Source organism: Coptis chinensis, chromosome 3 (genome assembly GCF_015680905.1).
Source record: "Coptis chinensis isolate HL-2020 chromosome 3, ASM1568090v1, whole genome shotgun sequence".
Lineage (NCBI taxonomy): Eukaryota > Viridiplantae > Streptophyta > Magnoliopsida > Ranunculales > Ranunculaceae > Coptis > Coptis chinensis.
In genome coordinates, this window is record NC_141458.1 from 111,859,394 (window position 1) to 111,882,283 (window position 22,890).

The window sequence follows — 22,890 nt, forward strand, 5'->3', positions numbered from 1 at the left end:
TGATTATTAAAAAACCTTGTCCTCTATAGTTGTTTTGAATTTTGCAAAACAAAACTCTTCCGCCATAGGTCTTTTATCTTCACCCAATTATTCACAACCTGATCCGAGTGTGTTTGTTATGATGGAAATATTATGGAAAGGAAAGGAAAATAAGAGTGGTCCACCTTTTTCATAATTTGTAAGACGTTTGTTTACCCATGGAAAGGAAATGAGTTTTTCCATATGGAAACAAAATCATAGAAATGGAAAAGGTTTTGTGTCCTTAGTTAACTCCTGAAAATTTTGTGGAAAGGAAAGAAAATGAAATAGATAGCTAGGGACTTACTACTAACACACCCATGAGTCCATAACCTAACAATACAATTATTCATTTCCATAACTTTTGCAAACAAACATGATTATTTTTTTCCCCAGTTTTTACTTTTCTTTCCCTAGTTTACCAAACACATACCATTTAAAATTATTTTATTTCCATTCCATTCCATAGTAGACCACCCATTTTATTTCCTTTCCTTTTCATGAGTTAAAATTTAACAAACACACCCTTAAAGACTTGAAAATAAACATCAAAGGGAAGTCTAGTTCTAATATTAGCCTTCCCATAATTTCGCCAACCCCAGCTCATTATAACTTGAACCAAGTCCCGGACAATTCTACTATATAGTTCTTTCGCTTCTTCGTCCAAAGTAATTCATCTGCAATACGCGGTGCGAACACATGTTACAAGCCCAAATTTCACCACATATAGGTAGAGTGTAGAACCGATCTATGCAATGTATTATATCACTCATGGACTGGCAATTAGCTAGAATCTATATGAATCCAGGCACTGTCGCTAGCCTTGTAAAAGGACACCTTGCAAATTTTACGACAAGCTACCATAACTGATAAAGCAATCTTAAAATTGTCATAAGAGTTACTGCAAAAGTGGTCAAAGGTGGGAGGCTGATCTTGTTATTGACTGAAGAAAACGGATTAAATAAACAAGAAATTGGTCCCAAGGCCCAATTTCAATTCAAAACAACTCTAGAGGACAGTTTTTTTTTTATAATCACTCACAAGGACAAATTTCGGATGAAAATAACCCTCAAAGACAAATGGCCCGGATTTGAAATAAATATTTTCCGATTTTACTATTTATGTCATTTTACTATGAACAATGAGTGTTCATACCTTTTGCTGATGTATGAACAATGATTGTTCATACCCAAAGAGTGTTCTTTTTTATTTTATTTTAAATCACATTTTTATCCTTTTTTTTTTAATCAAACGAAATTACGAGAGAGAAAACCCTAAATCCTAATCAATGTTCATATCTATTTTGGGTATGAACATTTATTGTTCATATATGTTTTGGGTATGAACAATCAATGTTCATATCTGTTTTGGGTTCATGTTTTTTTTTTGGTATCAACACGGATTGTTCATACCTAAAGTAGGTATATATGAACAATCAATGTTCATATCTATTTTGGGTATGAACATTTATTGTTTATATATGTTTTGGGTATGAACAATCAATGTTCATATCCAAAAACAGATATGAACATTTATTGTTCATATATGTTTTGGGTATGAACAATCAATGTTCATATCTGTTTTGGGTTCATGTTTTTTTTTGGTATGAATACGGATTGTTCGTACCTAAAGAAGGTATGAATAATCAATGTTCATATCTGTTTTGTTCATAGTCCAATAGGTATGTACACTAATTGTTCATAGCTAATGTTCATAATTGGAGGTATAAACAATAATTGTTTGGGTTCATGTTTTCATAGCTACAATCAATGTTCATAGCTGATGTTCAACATGAGTAGGTATGAACAATCAATGCTCATACCTATTGTAGGTATGAACAATCAATGTTCATAATTGGATCAATATTCATACATTGATAGGTATGAACAAGCAATGCTTGTTCATAGCTCAAATAGGTATGAACACTCATTGTTCATATCTATTGTGGGTATGAACAATCAATGTTTATAACCGGGTTGTTTCGGTTGGGTTGGACTGTTTATTTTTTTTTCTTTAAAGGTATACTTGACTTTTCATCTACCCGAGCCATTGTTATTTCGCGTCAAGGGTAAACTTGAATTTTCATCTACCCTCCTTATGAGTGATTAAAAAAAAAGGTGTTCTCTAGAGTTCTTTTTTTCGCCGGTATGATCATTGGAAGTTGACGTGGTAAGTTGTTAAAATTTTCGATAAAAACCCATCGCCATAAGTGACAAACAGCGCCAAACCAGACGTAGTGTTTGATGTGAAGTAATTTTTTAGATATGAGTTGTAGAAGTTCAGATGGAATGTCTAACCAATTAACCTACTTTTTCTTCACTGCCCATCTAGCTTGAACTAAATTAGGAAAGCAAAAGCATCCAGGTGGTGTTGGGGAAAACAATACCAATCCATTCCCTCTAAGATAGGTTGCACTTGGATAATCTACTACTATAATAAAAATCTAAATTTTCACTACAACCAACAACCAAACCCTACTTCTTAAGCAATCAATAACTATCACAAACAACTAATAATAAGGCAAAAAAGTAAAGCATACCACAACACAAAATGAACCGTGGTTCGGCCAATGATGCCTACTTCCACAAGAGCTAATCCTTTTATAAGTGTGAAAAAAAAAATTACAATCACTCCTCTCAAGTCTCTCCAAATTTACTAGATCTCTCTTTTTTCCTTACAAGTTTTTCTCTTTGCAAAGATTTCCTCTTAATTTTGGTTAAATCAGAATCTGGTATATTTAGGTGCGCTCTGGAATAGGGAGGGCGCACGCGCCTCCTTCTATTCCAACATCCAGAATTCTAGTAGACATGTTTCATGAAGTGCTGGAAAAAAAAACTGATATAGATCATTATTCCTATTGGTTTATGCTTTCTAGGATTAGTATAAATAAAGGCTTATAGTTAGGGTTTTAGTAGTTGTGTTTATGTGTGTTATGAATTATTGAGTGATTTTGATTAAGTGTTGCTTCCGCCACTTCAATCTACATTAAAAACTATCTTCTTTTTCCAGGCAAGAGCGCGGGCGCGCTTTGGATAAGGCTAAATCGAGCGTGCGCGCTAACTCCTTCACACGAACAGTACATGTTTTTCTATTCTTTCTCATGTGAGGGATAACACTAACAGGTGGAATATAGACGTCCTCAAGCACTTTGCAGCTGTGTTGTTCTAGATGGAGAGCTAGAATTATGGAATAAGATCGGCCTAGGGTTTCAGAGGGAGACGTACATGCATGCACGTTTGAAGTTACCTAACGTAGGTAAGTCTTACATAATTGAGTGGACTTTGATGTGGGTAAGGTGCATGTACGTGCATCCACCATGTGATAGAACCCCTTAATCACCACATACATCTCATGCGGAGATAATCCAATTAGCACTCCAAACTTTTGAGTACAGAGTGCAGTAAAACAGAATTTGTCGCACGGCTAGTACATACCAGAATCCTAGTCCCTTGCCCTGACATAAAGGGTGATTGAATGATCATACCGGCATGAATCGTATGGGGTGCTGTGGTACTATTTAGAGTTGCTCAATGAAAACAGCATGTGTTGTGTTTTATTTGCAAAAAAATTTAGAACCACTTTATATGAGCTATCGTTTTAATAGGCAGACTTCCTATTGAAGATCTCATGAACTCGCTATGAACCAATGAAACACCAAACTCTAACGCCCTGGACGCGTGTGGCCAACTTTATTTTCTCATGACCACTGGGGCTCATATTGTTTGCACATTGCATGTCGATATCTAAATCACACTAGATGTGCATTAACTTACAGTCATTTCCCTTGCATATATGTGCTTAGTTATTAATCAACCAATTCAAAGCAGTTATCTCAGATATCTTAAATGTGATTTTTGTGATTATACTGTAGCATACTACAGGTAAAAATGTAACTTTTGTGCTGTGTTACGGTGACATGAAAAGGGTGCCCTGTTGCATTCAACATTGTAGGTGAGGTGAAAAACACATGATATATTATTTTCAAAGTTGAAGAGAAATCACTGCTATATATATATATATATATATATATGAGAAATCATAGCTATACAACCCATATGGCACATGCTATACGGAAGCATTTTAAGAATAAGACTAGAGAGAGTGAATGAGGAGAAACCCAAATTATTTTACTTCTTTTGGAGTAAATAATATATTATTCTCAAAAGAAATATTGGGAGAGCTTATATAGGCTTATTGCCCGTCTTCACCTATTTGTGCTACAATCTTATGTACAAATAAAGAGCTCCTTCCTCTTCATTAATTAGTTTAACTTGTTTTTCCTATTGTTCATTCAACTCTACACTCTTGCTGCCTTCATCATCATGTTTACTCCAGTGTCCAGATTTTCTACTGAAGGTAAAGAGACCCATAGCATTGTCACTAAGTTAGAGGGAAACCTTCTCATTTCAAGGAATACTTTCCCATTTTTCTTTCTTGTAGCCTTTGAAGCAGGTGGTCCTATAAGAGCTCTTATTTTGTTACTTATTTCCCCTGTTTTCTGGTTGTTAGAATGGTTGTGTTTTGAGACTATAACCCTTCAAGTTATGATATTTATTGCTTTAGGAGGCCTTAAGGTGCCCGATGTTAAGTCTGTTGCAAAATCTGTGCTCCCTAGGTTCTACCTAGACGATATCCGTACAAGTGCTTACAAAGTGTTCTCTTGTTGTGGAGGAAAGAAATATGTGGTAACTTTCATGCCTAGGATCATGGTAGAAACTTTTCTTCAAGAGTACTTAAACGTGGATTGCGTCATTGGCACGGAATTGAGATTCATTGGTAAATACTGTCTTGGACTAGTTGCAAAACCAGAGCTGATGTTCCAAGGCTCTCAATCGAAAATGCCCACAACAGTTCTCAGTGATACTAAGCAGATTGATGTTTGCCTTGGGGATGCATCGGTAGAGCAGTCCATCATTATGTCTTGCCAAGTATGTACTTATTAATTACCATTGTCCTTTTACATTTTAACACTTGCCCAAAGTGTCACACACACGCTGCATAACATGATCGATTTATGGTCACGAATAGTTCTGTATACATTATCGGAAAAAAATAATAGTTCTGTATACGTACAGTGGACACTGATATGCATGCATCAGATAAGCCTTGTTGCTGATAGAGCCAGTAATTAGCTAGGGATAGGTATTTAACACTAATTAATCATGGGTTAGTTAGGGATACCCGTCCATTAATCATTAAACGAGTATATAGATATAGCATTAGACATCAAAGTGGTGGTAAAGTGAAGACAAAAAATTGTGTAAAGTTTGAACTGTATAGTACTCTATTATTACATGTGAATGCATGAATAATTCGCATAGTTGGTGATGATTAATAACTATAGCGGTCATTGTGGTGGTGAAGTTTCTTGAAGATAGAATTTGAGATAAAACTGAAAGTATAAAATAGTATCACATGCATGTAACTGTACTTGGCAATTTCCAAGTGAAGGCAGAGCGTAACTATCACGCCTCATTGCTGTGAGTCAATAACTGTCTCAATCAGAAACGTTCAAACTTAATACTGCAAACCACATAGGAGTCTCTCTCAAGAGGACAGTTCAAGAAACCTATAAAATGCTTTCATTTGTGATAAGATACACTTGATTGTAATGAAATGCTGATATAAATGACCTCAATGAGTTTCATCATCCAGGAAGGGTACATTCTTCCCGAAGACCATGAAGCATCACCAATGCCAAAAAAGAAATATCCGAAGCCTTTGATTTTTCATGATGGACGGCTCGTCGCAAGACCTACACCAATGGGCTCCCTTGCAGTTTTCCTGTGGCTTCCCTTGGGAATCCTTTTAGCTATTTCTCGCCTGCTGATTGGGATGCTACTACCCTACAAGTTGGGATTAATGGCTGCTGCTGCTACTGGTATGAAAATCCGAGCAAAACTACCCTCCAAACCTAAGACATGTCAAACACATGCACCAACCTCGCGTTGCAGGTGTGAATCATGTGATCCTGGCGCATATAACGCATCAGGTTCATTAGTTGGCAATGTGCACGGTAGGGGTAGAAACACACTATATGTGTGCTCACATAGGACACTAATTGATCCTGTGATTGTAGCGACAACATTGCAACGTCCTGTAACTGCAGTTACTTATAGTGTTAGTAGGGTCTCAGAGTTGTTATCACCAATAAGAACTGTTCGATTAAGTCGTGATCGTGTTAAAGATGGCAAAACAATGCAAAATTTGCTGAAGGAAGGCGACTTGGTTGTATGCCCTGAGGGGACAACGTGTCGTGAGCCGTATCTTCTTCGGTTCAGTCCATTATTTGCTGAAATTGCAGATGACATCGTTCCAGTGGCTGTAGAGGCAAAATCGAGTATGTTTTATGGTACTACAGTTAGGGGATTTAAGTGGTTGGACTCATTTTTCTTCCTCATGAATCCTAATCCTGATTATAATCTACAATTCTTGGAAAAGCTATCAGGCTTTTGTGTTTCAGAGAAATCTAGTTACGACTTGGCCAATCTTGTGCAAAAAGTGATTGGAAATGCTCTTGGATTCGAGTGCACGAACTTAACTCGAAGGGACAAGTACAGGATGTTGGCTGGTACTGATGGTATAATTAGGACTTAGATGTCGTTGACATTCAAAAATTTGGTAGCTTATTATGTAATAGAGTTATAATGATGGTGTTTGATTTTTCTAGTTATGAATTTGCTGAATGTGACAAGAAAGCATACGAGTACTTAAAAATGTTTTTCAAAATAACTATGGTTAACTAGTATTACCCCCACTAGATGAGCCAATTAGGATTTTCCCCTACTAAATGGAGAAATTAGGGTTTCTCCCCAAGTACACACAAAAATAAAGTCAATTTGGATTGACCGTGTTTTTTTGGATTGACCGTGTTTTTTTGTGTGTATTTAGGGAGGAGACTCTAATTGCCCATCTAGGGGGAAATCCTAATTGGCTCATCCAATAGGAGGGTAACACTAACTAACCCAAATAACTAATTATGTTAATTGAATCCTATTCCAGTTAGATTTCTATGCTCAATTTAGATTGTGGATGGGTTCAATAATCCTTCAAAGTTGAGTGAGCATAGCTTTTGGGTGGAAGGGAAGGTGCAAATGACAACCCCTTTTTCCAGTTTAAAATGTGCATTCTGGTGACTGTGATGTAATTTTACATTACTGAGCCAAAAACAAATGTGAATGATATTAATCATTTAAGTTTTGTGTGGTTCTGCAAAAGTTAACTTGTACTCTGCACAAAGCAAACTGTTTATATATGTACTCACAGCATAGGAAGAAGAATTTTATTAGTATTACATTTAAAATGACCAACACAAAATAGAAGAAGAATTTTATTAGTATTACATTTAAAATGACCAATACAAAATAGAAGGGAGAGGGGAGAGGGGTACTGTCCAATAATCATTACCCTCAGGAAAAAAAATTGTACAAGTATTGTCTCACTTATAAAAGCGAACCTTGATGGACCAACTATATAAAAGAAACTAACAGAAATTACAATCATGAAATACAAATGCTCTGTTATTCATCTATTTTCTGTAGTAAAGAAGTAAAGACGACAAGTCCTGGAGTGTTCTTCCCCTCCGATAGCACTCTTTTTGTTGAAAGTGGCACATAAGCACCATCTCTCCAAAGGAATCCTCTCAATTTATGAAAGACAAAAATAGATTTGATCGCTTTCAGGGAAACCCTATGAAGGGAAGAACTTCATTTCCTATGTTGAGATGGCAGTTACATGTTTAACACGCTTTATCAGTCACCAACTCCTGTTTGTTGCATTTGTCCTTGTAGCTATGGTGCTATGCCATAATTCCAGAAAAGGGACAACCAGAAAATTCTACCTTTAGCAGGTGGTGGTGATATCTAGTTCAAACCCCATAAAGCGGTAAGAAGGCTTTGACAAACGAGTAGGCAAGAGCGCCCGTGAACATATAGCTGTCAACTCTATCAAGTATTCCACCTGTAACAAATTAACATAACATTTATGAAATCATATATTCCCATGGAATACAAATATAGGTAATTATCTATATGCAGTATATCCACAATATTATTGAAGTCTCTACCAGCAACCCCAGCTCAAAATCCTAATGACTCATCAGAGTGACATTGTGATGAACTTGTTGGACCACAAGTCCACATTTAGATAGCATCACTACTAGTCGACTAGTAACAACAAACAAAGAAAACAATGTCCTTCAAGTATTGGCATGGTTCCCCATTTATTTCACGAAACCAGGGAGAATACATCAGATTATTACCATTTTGAATTCTACACTTGGTGCAAGAATTTTCATTTAAAATGATGATAAAGTCCATATACTCTGAGTTTATAATGGTAACCTGTCAAGAGCTCACTTCATTGATGTTCAATCAGAATATTATATACAACTTTAAGAAATATCAAGATCAAGTAACACAAACCTTGGGAAAACAACAAATATGCAGGTCTCCAAATTCCTAAATATAATTTGCTTTTTCAGAAATTAACAATGGAAGGAGGTAATTTACCATGTCCAGGTATGAGGGAACCAGAGTCCTTGACACCAGCATCACGTTTGATCAGTGATTCAATGAGATCACCAAGAAGAGATCCCACAAAATTTAGAAATCCGTAAGTCACTGCACTGATAGTCATCAAATCATGTGTCAGTACTTATATAACATCAAATTCATTGAAGAAAATATGTAACCCCTGAAGAAAATATGCAAATGTTTAGATGACATCAAAGGGAAAGAAGAATATGTTCAAGTAGGGTTTTTTCTTGACTGTGTTTCACTGTATTAGGTCAAGAAACCACCAAGTTGAGACCTTGGATGTTGTTTGATTTAACCAAAGGATACTGAGCCCATGGAGCACTTGGGCTTATGTTTTGATTACGTACTAGAGGTTACTTAGCATTTTTGAACACTTTTCTTTGCAACTATGCAAGAAAGAGCTAAACAAGAGTGGGAGCTTCAGGCCAGTCCAACAGGGTTGTGTTAAGAATTGGTCAAACTTTGCGATTGAAAAATTAAGGCCTGAGCCAGAGACCACCCGGAGAAAACTTTGAGTTGGCAGCCAAGCCCACACACGGCGGGGTTATGAGCACAAAAGACCCAAGCTGATTCTAAGAGAGCATATGAGGTTGGTTCCGGTTCGACTAAAGCATATGCAAAGATATTGTGAAATCATGGTGTGAATGGTTCTTGTAAAGGATGAAGTAGATTAGGGTGTGCAAAAGACTAAAATTGGCTTCTGAAATTATTGCAACAGCACCAGTGAAGAGAGTCAATGAACCGTGACCTTTTAAAACATCAAGTATGGTTTGACTGATTTTTTTTTTTTTGCTCGGTAAAAGTTAAATTGTATTAATCAAAGAAAACGTAGGTTGAGATAACCTACCATTACAACAGAAATATAAAAACAACCCAAAAATAAACCAACCACCCTCCTCAAGACTCTCTATACATAATATCTTCCCATCTAGCTACAAATTGTTCAAAATGAATGTTTCTTAGGTCCACAAAAAATTTACTCCAATAACAAAGGAGCCCTTTGATATCTAGTACAACTTTCTGGATCACCATAGCTTTGCCCTCAAAAATAGGACTATTCCGTTCCAACCCAATACCCCACATAATTGCAAAAGGTAACATGTTCCATATTCTTTGCCCTCTCGATGAAAAGGGCCCTGTGTACCACTGAGTAAGGAGATCCACCACTCGACTAGGACTGACCCAAACCATACTAGACTCCCAATGAAAACAAGACCAAATTGTCCCGGAAAAAGGACAATGCAAAAGCACATGATTAACCAATTCCTCGACCATCGAGCATAATTCTTACTGTTGACAATCTCAGGTATGGTTTGACTGATCACTCAAGAAAAAGTTATATCAATGTGCTTCTGATTAATAACTATCCTTCCGTACCTCAGTAAATTTGTTGGCCAGCGAAAAAATTTTTGATAGCACAAGTGCAGTGGCTATACAGCCACTTAACCCAGCAATTGCTCCTTCCCAGGTCTTCTTTGGACTTATACTAGTAAGTGGTGTCCGACCAAATGTCTGCATAGAATAACAGAAGTCCTTATCAGCAATATCCCTATCTGAAACCCCTGACATATAGACATAATGAATTGGGGACAGAGCATAGATAAATGCATACCTTTCCACCAAGAAAAGCATATGTATCTGCTGCAATTATGCTGCTGAAAGAAACTAAGGTTGCAACAAGACCCACAGTCCACTGGGTTCGGCCACCAAGAAGAATAGGCCATGTTGCACCAATTGCTGGAAAAACACAGAGAATAAGGATCTTTTTTGATAACGTAAAAGAGCGTAATACGTATATAAACCATTCTATGTAATCTTCTGATACTATAATATAAACATTTTAAGTACACAGTGATGTATCTTGTTGGCGACAATGGATGAACATCAATTATGATTAATGGACAAACACCTAAATCTAGGGTTTAAACCTTCAAACATGAAGAAAGAAATAATATTCATAAACAACCCTCTAACAATGAAGGAATATTCATAAACAACCCTCTAACAATGAAGGCCTAGATGCCTTTATATAATAAATCATGTTCATAATTCTAATTAGAAACCAAAATAGAAACCTTACTAAATAACCAAGATCTAAAACAAATAGGAAACTCTTCTAACTTAATAAGACTACTAATAATATAATTAAAAGTTTCCATGCCCATGCATCATACTCCCCGCTTGAAAGAAACTCGACATCGAGTGTGGAGTCATGAAAATCCATCAATGCACAAAAGCTCTTCATAGTTGTATACGCCACCCTCCCTAGGTTGCAGAAAATTCGCCTCGAATTTTGCTCAAATAATTACTCACAAAACAAACCAAGTACCACAATGTCACAACTTCACCATTCAGATAATTTCATCGAGAATAAATGCAGATTGGTAGTTCATTGATAATATATCGGAAGACTTTGTTGTAACAAGAAGAACACTTATTTCTCGATTTGGAAAGAAAAGGATCCACATAAGTATCTAAATTATCTTGGCCTCGATGGAACAGATTTGCCAATCACAAGATCATTGGCTCCATAGTTGTTATGAAGTGCAATCAGGTTTTGTGGATTACCTTGACGGAAAGAAGGTTTGGATGAGGAATTCAAAAGTGATCCATTACCCCATGATTGTACGACCCAATCTCTATCGATTATGCCATGGTTGTTAACATATCCTCGATATTGTTGCAATGCATGACTGCATGACCAGTTCAACCTTTCCAAACTAAGAAAGGTTGATTGAGTGTAATGAAAGGAACACTACTAAGAAAATCTGCCCAGACTATAACCTTTGGCTGGTCAGAAATAACAGAAACAAAGTTCTGACTTTGGGCCACCACCAGGCCATGCTTCAATCCAGGCCCACGGTTATGCAGGATTTGCCCCAAAAATAGTCACCCTTCGTATATAGCTTTTTCCCAAAAATTTCAGCTTCAAAGCAAACATAAAATTTATAAAATCTCTCGATGGGGAAGCTAACTTATGCCAAACAAGACTGTGACAGTCAATCCTAGTCTCTGGAGCCACTGTTAACCTATTCTCAAGTTCAAGGCAAGAAGAGTCATGAAGCAAAAATCCCCAACTGATTTTTCGAGGGCTTTCTTCTCACTCACTTTCCTTATCTGGTTTCTGATCAATGGAGGTAGCGAAAGTGGAAAAAGAGGTGGTGGTGGAGGTGGAGTGGGCTTAGCATCCGCACCTTCTTCCTGATTTTGATTTGGTGTACAAACTTCAACCTGAGATGGGGTTGGTTGATCCGTGGTGTTCTCCTCTTCTGCGTCTGCTACAGGTGCAACCACCATTGTTTCATGTTGTGTAGCAACATTAAGAGGTTGAAGTGCTGTTGAAATTGATGAATCACGGTGGTGTTGGATTTCTCGACTATGTCGGTGATCTACAGTATGAAAATTTAAAATTTGAGGCTTTTGAAGTAGTGGTGCACTCTTCTTCTGCTTTAGGAGAGGATTGTGAGGCTGGAAGTTGTCATCGTGTCACTGGTTCAGAGGAATATGACCCTGGTGACTATTTCTCCTTCCATGTCCCTGCTCAGTGTGTTGGGAATTTAAAGAAAGATGACGAAGATGGCCTCCACGATCATCTCTGCTTTGTTGATTTTCCGCTTTTTATCACGCCGAAATTGGACTTTTCTTTGTTGTCGAATTGAAGATGGTGGGGCTTCATCACCCAAATCAAATAAACGTTGCTGCCTGGTGATTTGAGTAGTTTGTTCAGCCACCCAAACATAACTATGCTGTTGTGGTTGGCTACCAAAGACAGATCCATAACGCCCACCCAATTGGACTTTTCTTTGTTGTTGAATTTAGAATCAAAACAAGATAACAACTCATCAATGAGGTGTTGTTGGGATGGGTAGTATATCTCGATGGTCTTGGGAGAATATTCCATCACCTTCAAATCAAAAAAGATTCCTCATCATCGTGTCGGATTCATTACGAAAATACAATCTTTAAGCTCAAAATTTTGCCTGGTGATTTGAAGTAGTTTGTTCAAATCCACCCAATGGGGACTTTGGCGGGTGGTGACTCTCTTCTACCTCTTCTTCGATCCATCACAATATCTCCCAAGAAATTAATGGCTGATACCAATTTGATGTATCTTGTTGGATGAACATCAATTATGATTAATGGACAAACAAAATCTAGGGTTTAAACAAACATGAAGATCCAACCCTAACAATGAAGGCCTAGATGCCTTTATATAATAAATCATGTTCCTAATTCTAATTAGAAACCAAAATAGAAACCTTACTAAATAACCTAGATCTAAAACAAATAGGAAACTCTTCTAACTTAATAAGACTACTAATAATATAATTAAAAGTTTCCATGGCCATGCATCACACAGCCATCTATACAACAAGGATTTTCATCTTATTGACTTTCCTTCTTACTACAGCTCACAGAGAAGACAATGGCACCATGCATATATCGTGAAAGAAAGTGACAAGTCAAAGGAATGACGGCTTACTGGTATTCAATGCTGGAGCAGCCAAACCACATCGCAGTTTAACCCAGAAACATGGAAGATATCCACAGTAGAATAACCCAAACATGGTACTACTAAGCTGGGAAAATCGAGGATTTCCTCTCTGCAAAAGCAACGCCATTGCAACAACAAAAGCAGCTGATGTCACAGAAATGTCAATATGACCGAAGTACCTGGAAAGCAAGTTACAAACACTGGTCAGCAATCTGTTTGCATACAAGACATTAAAGAATAACAAACCCTCAAAGACAACACATGACAGAATTTCATAGAAATCCACTCATATTTCTCCTTAACTAACTTTGTTCAGACTAATCAAGCAAAAAAAGCAGAGCGGATGCGAGAAATATGCATAGTATTTTGAACATATTAACCCTTCAGAAATGCCGTTCACCTATGCAAATGTTAAAACACATTACAGTCAAAGTGTTTGGTTCAGCAGGGCTTTCTCCGCAAGGGAGGGAGTAAGTTAACAACCCATAACGGGCAAGATTTACGAGTTTGCTTAACTTATTATCCTCCATTTCATAGTTTCATCCACATCCAATGAAACACTCAGTCACTATGTCCTACATTTACTATATTTCAACACGTAATCCACAAAAATGGAATAATTAGCCCAACCATCACTGACAAAAACCATTTCATAACATAGGCAATTTTCCAAAATAATTTTACATAAAAGTCAAAATGCAATCAAAACCATAACAAAGCAAACCTATTAAAAAAAAATCCTTACAGTGTTAACAAAGGCATGAGAGCACAAATAACAGAACAAGCCCGAGAAACATATCGAGGAGGCGGAGTCATTCCAGAAGCAATACCACGACTCCGTACGAGCTCAAAATACTCGCGCGCCCCAACAAACACGGTAGCACTTAAAGCCACAGTAAAAATCCATCCACCAGCTAACACAACACCAGCAACTCCCAATCCAATTGCAAGTCCAAAAACCACCCTTTTCTTCAACTGACTCCCTTGCAACTTCTCCTCATTCTTTTCCAACCCATGACTACTACTACTACCACTCACTTCCTAAAAAAATACAAAACATTAAAAAAACAAGTCCATATAATAAAAATAAACATGATGGGCTTTTTTTCTATATTATTACCTCATTTTCATCGTTACCGGATACTGGTTCAAGTGGTTCAAGTATCTGACCATCAGTGGCAATGCAAAATCGTATATTTCTTCGTTTTGAGACATTGGAAACTAATCTGAGGTTGAATTTAGTTGTACAAGATTGGCGTTTGAAGAAAAGAGTGTTTGATAATGGACGGTTTTTGCAACCACAAAGTGATGTTAGTGTAAGTGGAATTACATTGCAACGGTCAATTTCAATACAAGATGTCATCTTTTTTTGAAAAAATTAAAGTGGTAACATGATTTTTGAGGAATGGTATGGAGGGAGAGAGAGAGAGAGTGGGAACTGCTTTTTTTTTTCAGTTTATCTCCATTGGTTTTGTCAAGTGAACTCGTTATTTTCACCCACTAAAACTCTTTGTTCGCCCCCAATCATTTAATAAACACGTGGGCGGTGTGCCCTGTTTTCGCGTTTAAAGTCTCATGTGTGCTTAAACTTCAAATCGCGAAATGTGACTTGTTCTGTAAATATCGGTGGACGATTGCATAAGAAATATGTACTTTTTAATGAATATATACTAGTAAACTGCTAAGACAGTGGGGCGTGAGGCGGAGTGGCTAACCAGTGGGGGTGTGAACGGAGAGGGAGGAGTGGAGATTGAGAGGGACATTTTTGTCCGCGCCTTCTTCCCAGAAGGTTTGCTCCACTCTCTTGATGATTTGGTACACTAAAATTGATTGCAAGTTTTAATCAACTAATAATTGATGATTTGGTAATAACAAATAAAATTGATTGCAAGTTTTAATCAACTAATAATTAAGTTGACGGCTAGAGTGTCCATCACAAGAACAATAACTTAAATGGCACATATGAAGAGACAGAGTATACTAATAAAGCATCCTTTCTTTATTTAGATTAGATAGAATTCTCATGTCTTGATACTACAATCCAGGAGAATATACTGGTGAAAGGATTAATACATAATGGTTATGCTAGACACTTTCAAGGATCCTAGCAATATGTCGAAGGTAAAAAGGCATCTCCAGACAGTAATCAAGACCTGCTTCCATGAATTCTATTATCTTTTCTCCATTTTCAGTTGTCACACCAATAAGCTTACTATCAACTCCCATTTCACGCAGATACCTTATAGCCTGCAAATAAATATATAAATAATAGTTAGAAGCACTGTAATAGTTTTTTGTTGTACAAGGAAAAAAATTGAAAATGTCAGAAATGACTAAAGAACGCCAAAACTAGGAAGTGTGGAAACATAAAGACAAGTGACAAGAAATTAAAGGACAAACTGGTGGAGAATTTACCATGTTCAAATATTATGGAAGTAGTTTTTTTGGCAAGAGTATCCAAATAATGACAGCAATATCACAAATTTTACAACTTTAAATATGCTGAAAATACTAAAGTATATATGCTGAAAATTCAGAATTAGATAAAATACTGTACCTGGGGCCCAGCACCTGCAGCCAAGTCCATGCTAACAAATATAGCATCATAGGTTGAGCCAGACTCGCATAAGTTAATGACACCAACAGCATCCTCAACTTCATGAACCTGGGCACCAAGAGTTCCGAGACAGTTTCTGAGGAATCTTGATGGTAGTGTATGGAAACCCATGGCTGTCAGTGCTGTCATACCGTCCCCCACCCTCGTAGAGCCCATTCTGAAAGGTTCTATACAAATATTCCTTATAAGAACTTGACTATTTCTGGTAGATGATAATAATTTATACAAAAAAGAGAAAGATGAAATGTTGGAAGCAAAAGGATTAACTAACACAGACAGAGTAGCTAGGAGTACTAAGTAGCTAAAGTCATCCAACACAAGTTCATATATGACATGCTAGCATTAAAAGCAAGCTCTCAAAACAACAAGTAGCAAGACATAATTGAGATAAATCCTTCCAAAAATATTGTGAGGCCTATAAGGTTAGTAACAAAGTTGTTCATGCATATAGCCATCAATTGACAATCTGAAATGGTAGTTAGTCACATTTGCAGCATATCGGAATCACTAAAAACATAAACCCTTCCTCCTTTTCATCCCCCAATTTGCTTGATAGAGGTGAGACTCACCTAAGCAACACAGTTGAAGATACCTGGACGCTCTGTGTGGACTGATGCAAATGTGTGACCTTACACTTGGTTTATATAAGCCACGAAGGGGAATAACGCCATTCCAAGTGTTTAATGGCGAAATCTTCACAGATTTTCATCGAATGGCACCTGGTGACTGATGAATAAAAACCACCTCGAGATGCAGGAGAAAATCAAACAAAGATTTCTTTCCCTTCTATGGTCAAGGTGTATCTTTCTGAGTTGTTTACTTATGAAGCGCGTGTAAAAACTGTAATCCACGTGTTTTACACAATCTAAACTGGACGGATTCTCATTTGAATTGATTTAGCTATTAGATATGAATCTCAAAAATATAATTCTAGTCGTCTTTCAGGACATACCGTCCCTTGTTTTACAATTCAATGTTCAAATCCACATTGCATACCACCCTTCTGCCCCTCTGTATACAACGTAAATGGGGATAAAGACGGATATATTATAAATAGAAAGTACAGGCAAACGAGTATCTACTTTGTTGAGAACCACTTTGGTTCAAAATCCTGAGCTGCTGGAAGGAGATTACATGTAGACCAAAGAAACTGTAGATCTAACAAGAGGCAAGCACACAGATGACAGACCACAACAGCACGATGGAAAACACACAGACCATAACACTTAAACTCATGTCAGGTTGCATAGAAGACTAGACCTGTCTCTCCCATAGGTCTACCTATTGTCACCGTGTCTTAGAAAATTAGAATTACTTTCAAAAGCCCGAGGTGAATATGAGTGGCATGCCAATATATATCATTGGGAACCATGGGTCTAACAAATGACAAACACAGGCACCCAACACACCTTTTACAATATAGAAATTGTTGCTACACGTTACCACCAAGCAACTACGTGTCAAACAATGAAACCTGACATGTAGTTGCCACCTACGAAATTTCATAGCCTCCCCATTGCAAAAGATCCACCTCTACGGAGACTCACTTTCTCGTTGGTCCGCCGCCTAAGCAGCCATGTCACTTGTCTACCTTCCTTGAAGGGTAGGAAGCACGATGACTAGTCGTGTCTGACAGGACACGGACATAGACATGGCGACGCGGAAAATCAAGGCAATGATAGGGCAGGCAAATTGCCACACCTCAACCCTTCACCTTTCCCAAAAAGAAGCGTTTACTAAAGATCAACTAAATGCTACATCTTTTCTATGCCGGCGCAAAGATGTTGGCTGAACAGAATGAAACTACTACACTTTATTTTGAGGAAGCTCTCTAGACAGAATGCTTGTTCTTGCCGGAGTGCACCAAGAATAAACCACTAGGGAAATTGTTGAGCTCCGGAAAGTAGGAGGTTGGGAAGGAAACAGGGGGTAAAGTTTTCCTTCTTAAGTAGGACTCATCAATAAAACAATATGTAGTTGTATTTATGGGTCATATATAAAAATAAAACATCGATGTATTGGTTGTTCTTCTTAGTATACAATATGTATAAATAATATCTCTAAATTTTCCACTTATTTACAAGCAACCAAGAAAATGTCGTTAAACCATCCCATAATATATCTCACAACTCACAGTAATAGACCCAAACATATTGTCAGTTCTCTGTTACCTCTAATTAATGTACCATATTTATTGTGTCTCTGAAGTCCTATCCCTGAAGTGTTCTAGAAGTAGGGTGCGCCTAGGTTTGTAAACAACTAGGATATGTGTTTTACAGTTTTAGAGTATCTGACACGGTATCAGACGTCACACATACTGTCCAAGTGCTAACACAGTATCAGACACGATATAAACTATCTTTGAGGTGTCCATGAGTCTTAGGTGAAATCTATAGACTCCAAGATAAAAGTAACATAGTATGTTTGGCTTACGTAAAAGCACAAGGCTATACCTAAGTACATACTTTTGAAACTTAGTGATCCTATAGTTGAATAAAGAAGTGCTCACATCATATGCAACCATAAAATTGGATATAAACAAATGAACCAAAGTCTGCTTAAACTTACTGAACCGTAGTGAAAATAAGAAGGAAACATGCAGGAAAGTTGGATTGATGTACTAATTCTAATCTGTACAGATATATGAATGATGATGATAGATTACAAGATCAACATTAGGGATGCAAAGGCACTTATTTTTCATTGCCTGACCAAATGAGTGCAAGTACGAAAGGCATGTGGAACTTGACAATTAGGAGCATTAACCTTTCCTCATGTGGAAAATAGAGGCTTGTTAGCATAAACCTCAATGTTTCTGCCACCTTTTTAGCTTTAAAGATGACTAGTACTAAAGGGACGTTTCTTATTTCTATGTATTCTAAGAACAATGAGAGATGGATTAGCATGATAAGCAAAAGAAATCTAAACTTAGCATTGTTATACGGTTAGACTTACTCGTTTCCCTTGCCAAGAGGAATGGAAAACCAGAAGAAAACATGGTCTCTCTTTTATGCTCAATGAGCTGTCTTTCTCGATCACCAAACTTAGCTGAAACCTTACAAACAAATGTATATACAAAAAAATCGATGCCCTTTCCCATTTTATAACCACAGGGAGAATGGCTCCACTTCACTCCTCCTTTTCATCTCGGAGATGCAGATACAGACCTCTAAGTAATACAATCAACATAAACTCTCAATTGATCCCAAACAAAACTATACTTCAGATTCTCCGCCAGACCTTGGCAAAGAACTTGGTAGTGAACTTGATGTTTCACTTCTGGAAGCCACTTCTGCCACTACCAGCCGAGTTAGAAGCAGCCCTGCAACAAGAGCTGCTAGCATCAACATTACAAACACTGCATTCCAGCTCTTGGCAGATATATACCCAGTCAACAATGGCCCAAGTGCAGCACCAACTGAGCCTGTTCCATCTATAATTGCTGTCACTGTTGCCAATGCTCTTGAGTTCCCTCTCAAGGAGCTATGTGTTCCCAGGTCAGCCGATACAGCAGTTGTTATAAGGGCATAGGGACCATTAACAAGCATGCCAGTGAGAAACATGAGGCCTATGTTTAAGCACAAGGATATGTGGCCATACATCCGGTAGAAAAACAAGGCTGGGATTGCACAGTACATAAAACCTGCTGCTGTCGTGGCTCTAGCATTGAGACGGTCAGAAATGTGGCCTGCCAGGACTCCGCCTAATACCCCTCCAACATCAAACATCGTTGATAGGCTCCCAGCTATTTCACTAGAGAAATACTTCCCGTCGATTGCTGCAAGATGGAAAAGGACCACATTAAATTGAGAATTCTCATGATATATCAGTGATAATACAATTCATTTAGATTTAAGAAGAAAAAAAAATACACTGAGGTTTTGGTGACATATATTCCTTGGAAAACGAAAAAGAGGTAAAACTTGTACAGAAAAGAACTCTGATAGGAAAGCTGGATGTGCGGCATTGATTCAGGTCTCAGGATTTCAATTGAATTACCTCCTCATGGAGATCATCATGTCCAAAATTCTAATAATAATGGAACTTCTAAATCTAATTTCCCACATTGTTTCTGACCTTTTTTAATTATATGCATTAGTAAGTTGAAAAAGTATACCTGTACGGCTAATGTAGAAAGGAAGCCAATAGAGAAATGTATAGGCCACCAGCTTTGAAAAGAACAGACACATAGCAAAAGGAGCTACCCCTGGAATTTTCCATGCCTCCACGAATCCCACTGCTTTTTCCTTCACACCCTTTTCTGATCCAAGTAAAGGATCAGTGATCAAATAATCACTTTTCTTTGGGAACCTCTGTTCATCTTCTGTTATGCATCCCATGGATTCAGGACTAACTGGCAAAATGAGAAATACAACCAACCCAACAAGTGCAATAAGAAGACCAGGTATAGCAAAGGACCATCCCCAACCATACCGTAACAATGCTGAGGCAATTAAAGAACCTGAGATGTTCCCAATAGAAGTATGTGCATTCCATATTCCCATAATAAGACCACGTTTCCTCTTCCCAAACCAGTTCCCGACAACTGCTACCACTGAAGGCCATCCAGTTGACTGAAACAACCCTGCTAACATTTGAAAGATCAAAAAATAGGAGAAGTTGTGGATATTGAACCAGTACCCAAGTCCGAATAGTGAGGTGAATAGACCAGTTCCTACCATTCCAATGGTAAGAAAAATCCTTAAATCTAATCGATCTCCTAAATGTCCAGCAAAGTACATTCCAAACGAGTAACATAATAGGAAAGCCACATCAAGATCTCCTAGCATTGCAGAACCATCTGTTCCATTAAATGGAGCCCAACCATTTGTACTATATCTCTTATCAGAAGAGTCAACAGAATGACCACTATTCAATTTAAATAACCCAAAATTAAGACCAAGTTGTGACGATGCTGGATCAAGGGCGTTTTTGACAACACTTGTTGTCTTCCTTGTGGCGTGATAACTCGCATATGCAAGAAATGTTAGAATTAAAACAATAGCTTGGTAAGTTCTGAAGGAGATGGAAGACTTTTTAGATATTCTATGAATCTAATTCCAAAAGGCTTACTACAACTTGTTTCAGATATTGATTCCCCTAATGAACCCATGAGTGGAACCTCACTCTAAACAGGGATGTAGACAAACCAAGGACTAGAATTTCTGTTGCAGGAACAATTGTGCTACCTGAAACCAAGTAAGAGAAGAGATCCATTAACAGTTAGACCGATTGCCAACACACAGAGAAAAACGTAAAAAAAAATTATTCAATCTACTGTGGGTCCTCTAATACACAATCATAAACAAATCAAGCAAACTTGGCAATGGACAAGGAAACACAGATCAATCGTTAAGAAAATCTCTTGTAACTCCATTCCATATATATGCATGCTGAAATCCAACCAGTCCTAACCATAGTTATAAATAATCTCCTTAACTGTACATTAAGATACTAGGACCACCCCCTGCAGCAGTGCAGCACCCATACTTAATTTGATCCCTAAAGCTTCATGGTGCATTAAAAGTGACATTAGTATTCAGTCTGCCAAACACCGGAATCAAATAAGTATCCAGTACAGTGCCACAATGGAAGAAGTCATTGATCCTCTCCAATGAATTTAGAGATATAATCTGGAACAGCCTTAACAGTAAATTCGTCCACACAAACGCATTCATAATCAGCTAAGCTAAGCTCAAAAACAAAACAGTTATATGCAAATACATCCCATGACTTTTTTTTTCTTATAATGCATTCATAACCATATAAAGTATTCGAAAACACATTCCTTAATACCTTTACCTTAAACCAACTCGTAGAAACAAAATTAATAATATTATGAAAATAGAGAAACAAAATTTTATTTGCAAAAACAGAGTCATTAATACCTTAGCTTATAAATTGTAATGATATGTTTCGTTTTACTTGTGTGGTTCTGACTCAAACTTTGAATGTTCTCCTTCTCTCACTCTATTTCTCTCGTTGTTACGTCTAACGTGAGGACTCTTATATTATTATTATCAGACCAGTAACTGTTCAAATTCCTTAAATTACTACACTACCCTTTACGAGTTTCTTGCTAATCACGATGCTGCCCCCCCCTTCCATTTACCTTTTGGACATCCCGAGTTTCTCACCATTCAAATACCAGCATCTCGTTGTTACGTTCTACCTCAGGTGTTCCATACATAGAAAAGAGTAATGCGCAACTTTACAAGTTTATTTACAACACACTTTCAGTTCGCAACGGCAAACCGCAAACATATGCGTTGTCCTGATAGTCATCCGTTAATGCATGTATTTACAAGAAGAGATGTGCACGAAAATTATATTGTCCCAAGAAATACTGCAATCAAAGTCTCTCATACCTACGTAGTACAGGTGAAGTGTGTATACTTTAGAACTGCTATTACAATAATGGCTTATTTGAATTAAAAAATTTTAAATAAATAAAGATAAAATCTAATATCGGGAGTATTTAATGTAGACCATGAAGTACCAAAAATACGGGACCCAGATTTCATCACGAAATATTGTGCAGGTGCAGCCTGATAAATAAATACTTCACGAAAATTATAAGGGCAAAGTATCTAAAATATTGAGCCTTAATAGAAGGTCTATTTTGTAATTTTCAAACTTGGATGGAGCCATATTATAATCGTTTATTTTATCGTTCCATAATCCAATCATGTGGCGGTGCAAAGCATAGTATATTCGCACCTAATTAGTTGATTTCGAATATGCGAAGCATAAACCTTCTATTTTAAGATGGGGACAAAGGAATAATTTGACCGTCCAAAGCATATTCTCCGACCACTTGAAAGATTACGTACTCATTTATTCATATATTGCAAAACAAATGGATCTCAATGGGCGGGAAGCAACATAATAAAAAATATGTATGTCACTAGAACCTCACAAAATTAAAACAGCACATTTGATAGGCTCATGAAACTTTTGAATGAATGGATTTGATCTGAGCAAATTGATCTCAATTCTCCAATCAAATGCAATTGTCCATCATTCGTAATTATTTGTTGGAGAAAGTCTTGCTTGCGAGTTGCGACCCAACTAAGCTGTGCCACCTCAAAACGACAAGTCCTCTTTCATTACGTATACTCTACGAATGAAATGGAATCTTGACTCGTGCAAATGCAGCTCAATTGGGTCGCACGCAACCAACCTAAGCATCCAACACCTCAATGAAAAGTAAAATCCTTTTA

General features: G+C 37.3%; 3 protein-coding genes and 1 pseudogene across 5 annotated transcripts; 1 reads left to right on the forward strand and 3 right to left on the reverse strand.

Annotated features, from left to right (window-relative positions):
- The first annotated feature begins 4,340 nt into the window (after positions 1 to 4,340).
- Positions 4,341 to 6,661, forward strand: LOC147513011 (glycerol-3-phosphate acyltransferase RAM2 pseudogene; annotated as a pseudogene).
- Positions 6,662 to 7,288: 627 nt separating this feature from the next.
- On the reverse strand, positions 7,289 to 14,512 carry LOC147513012 (phosphatidate cytidylyltransferase 4, chloroplastic-like). The gene is given in 8 exon segments (XM_086596006.1): positions 7,289 to 7,977; positions 8,529 to 8,644; positions 9,933 to 9,958; positions 9,960 to 10,067; positions 10,168 to 10,292; positions 13,039 to 13,229; positions 13,796 to 14,091; positions 14,171 to 14,512. Coding segments are annotated over 8 exon segments (1,197 nt in total). The 5' UTR covers positions 14,414 to 14,512; the 3' UTR covers positions 7,289 to 7,885.
- Positions 14,513 to 15,028: 516 nt separating this feature from the next.
- LOC147513013 (two-component response regulator 24-like) lies at positions 15,029 to 18,767 on the reverse strand. Of its 3 annotated transcripts, none has more exons than XM_086596009.1 (3): positions 18,623 to 18,767; positions 15,608 to 15,834; positions 15,029 to 15,297 (listed from the first exon to the last, which is right to left on the reverse strand). In XM_086596009.1, exons 1-3 carry the CDS (start codon positions 18,765 to 18,767, stop codon positions 15,136 to 15,138), a joined length of 534 nt encoding a protein of 177 aa, XP_086452135.1. In that variant the 3' UTR covers positions 15,029 to 15,135. The 3 variants fall into 3 exon arrangements, with proteins under 3 accessions (XP_086452135.1, XP_086452136.1, XP_086452137.1); XM_086596010.1 differs by having other exon boundaries at positions 15,608 to 15,824; positions 18,623 to 18,764; XM_086596011.1 differs by lacking the exon at positions 18,623 to 18,767 and adding an exon at positions 16,237 to 18,597.
- On the reverse strand, positions 18,674 to 21,707 carry LOC147513014 (putative glycerol-3-phosphate transporter 1). Its single transcript, XM_086596007.1, is given in 4 exon segments — positions 18,674 to 19,445; positions 19,785 to 20,711; positions 20,714 to 20,856; positions 21,556 to 21,707. Coding segments are annotated over 3 exon segments (1,557 nt in total). The 5' UTR covers positions 20,781 to 20,856; positions 21,556 to 21,707; the 3' UTR covers positions 18,674 to 18,882.
- Between the last annotated feature and the right edge of the window lie 1,183 nt (positions 21,708 to 22,890).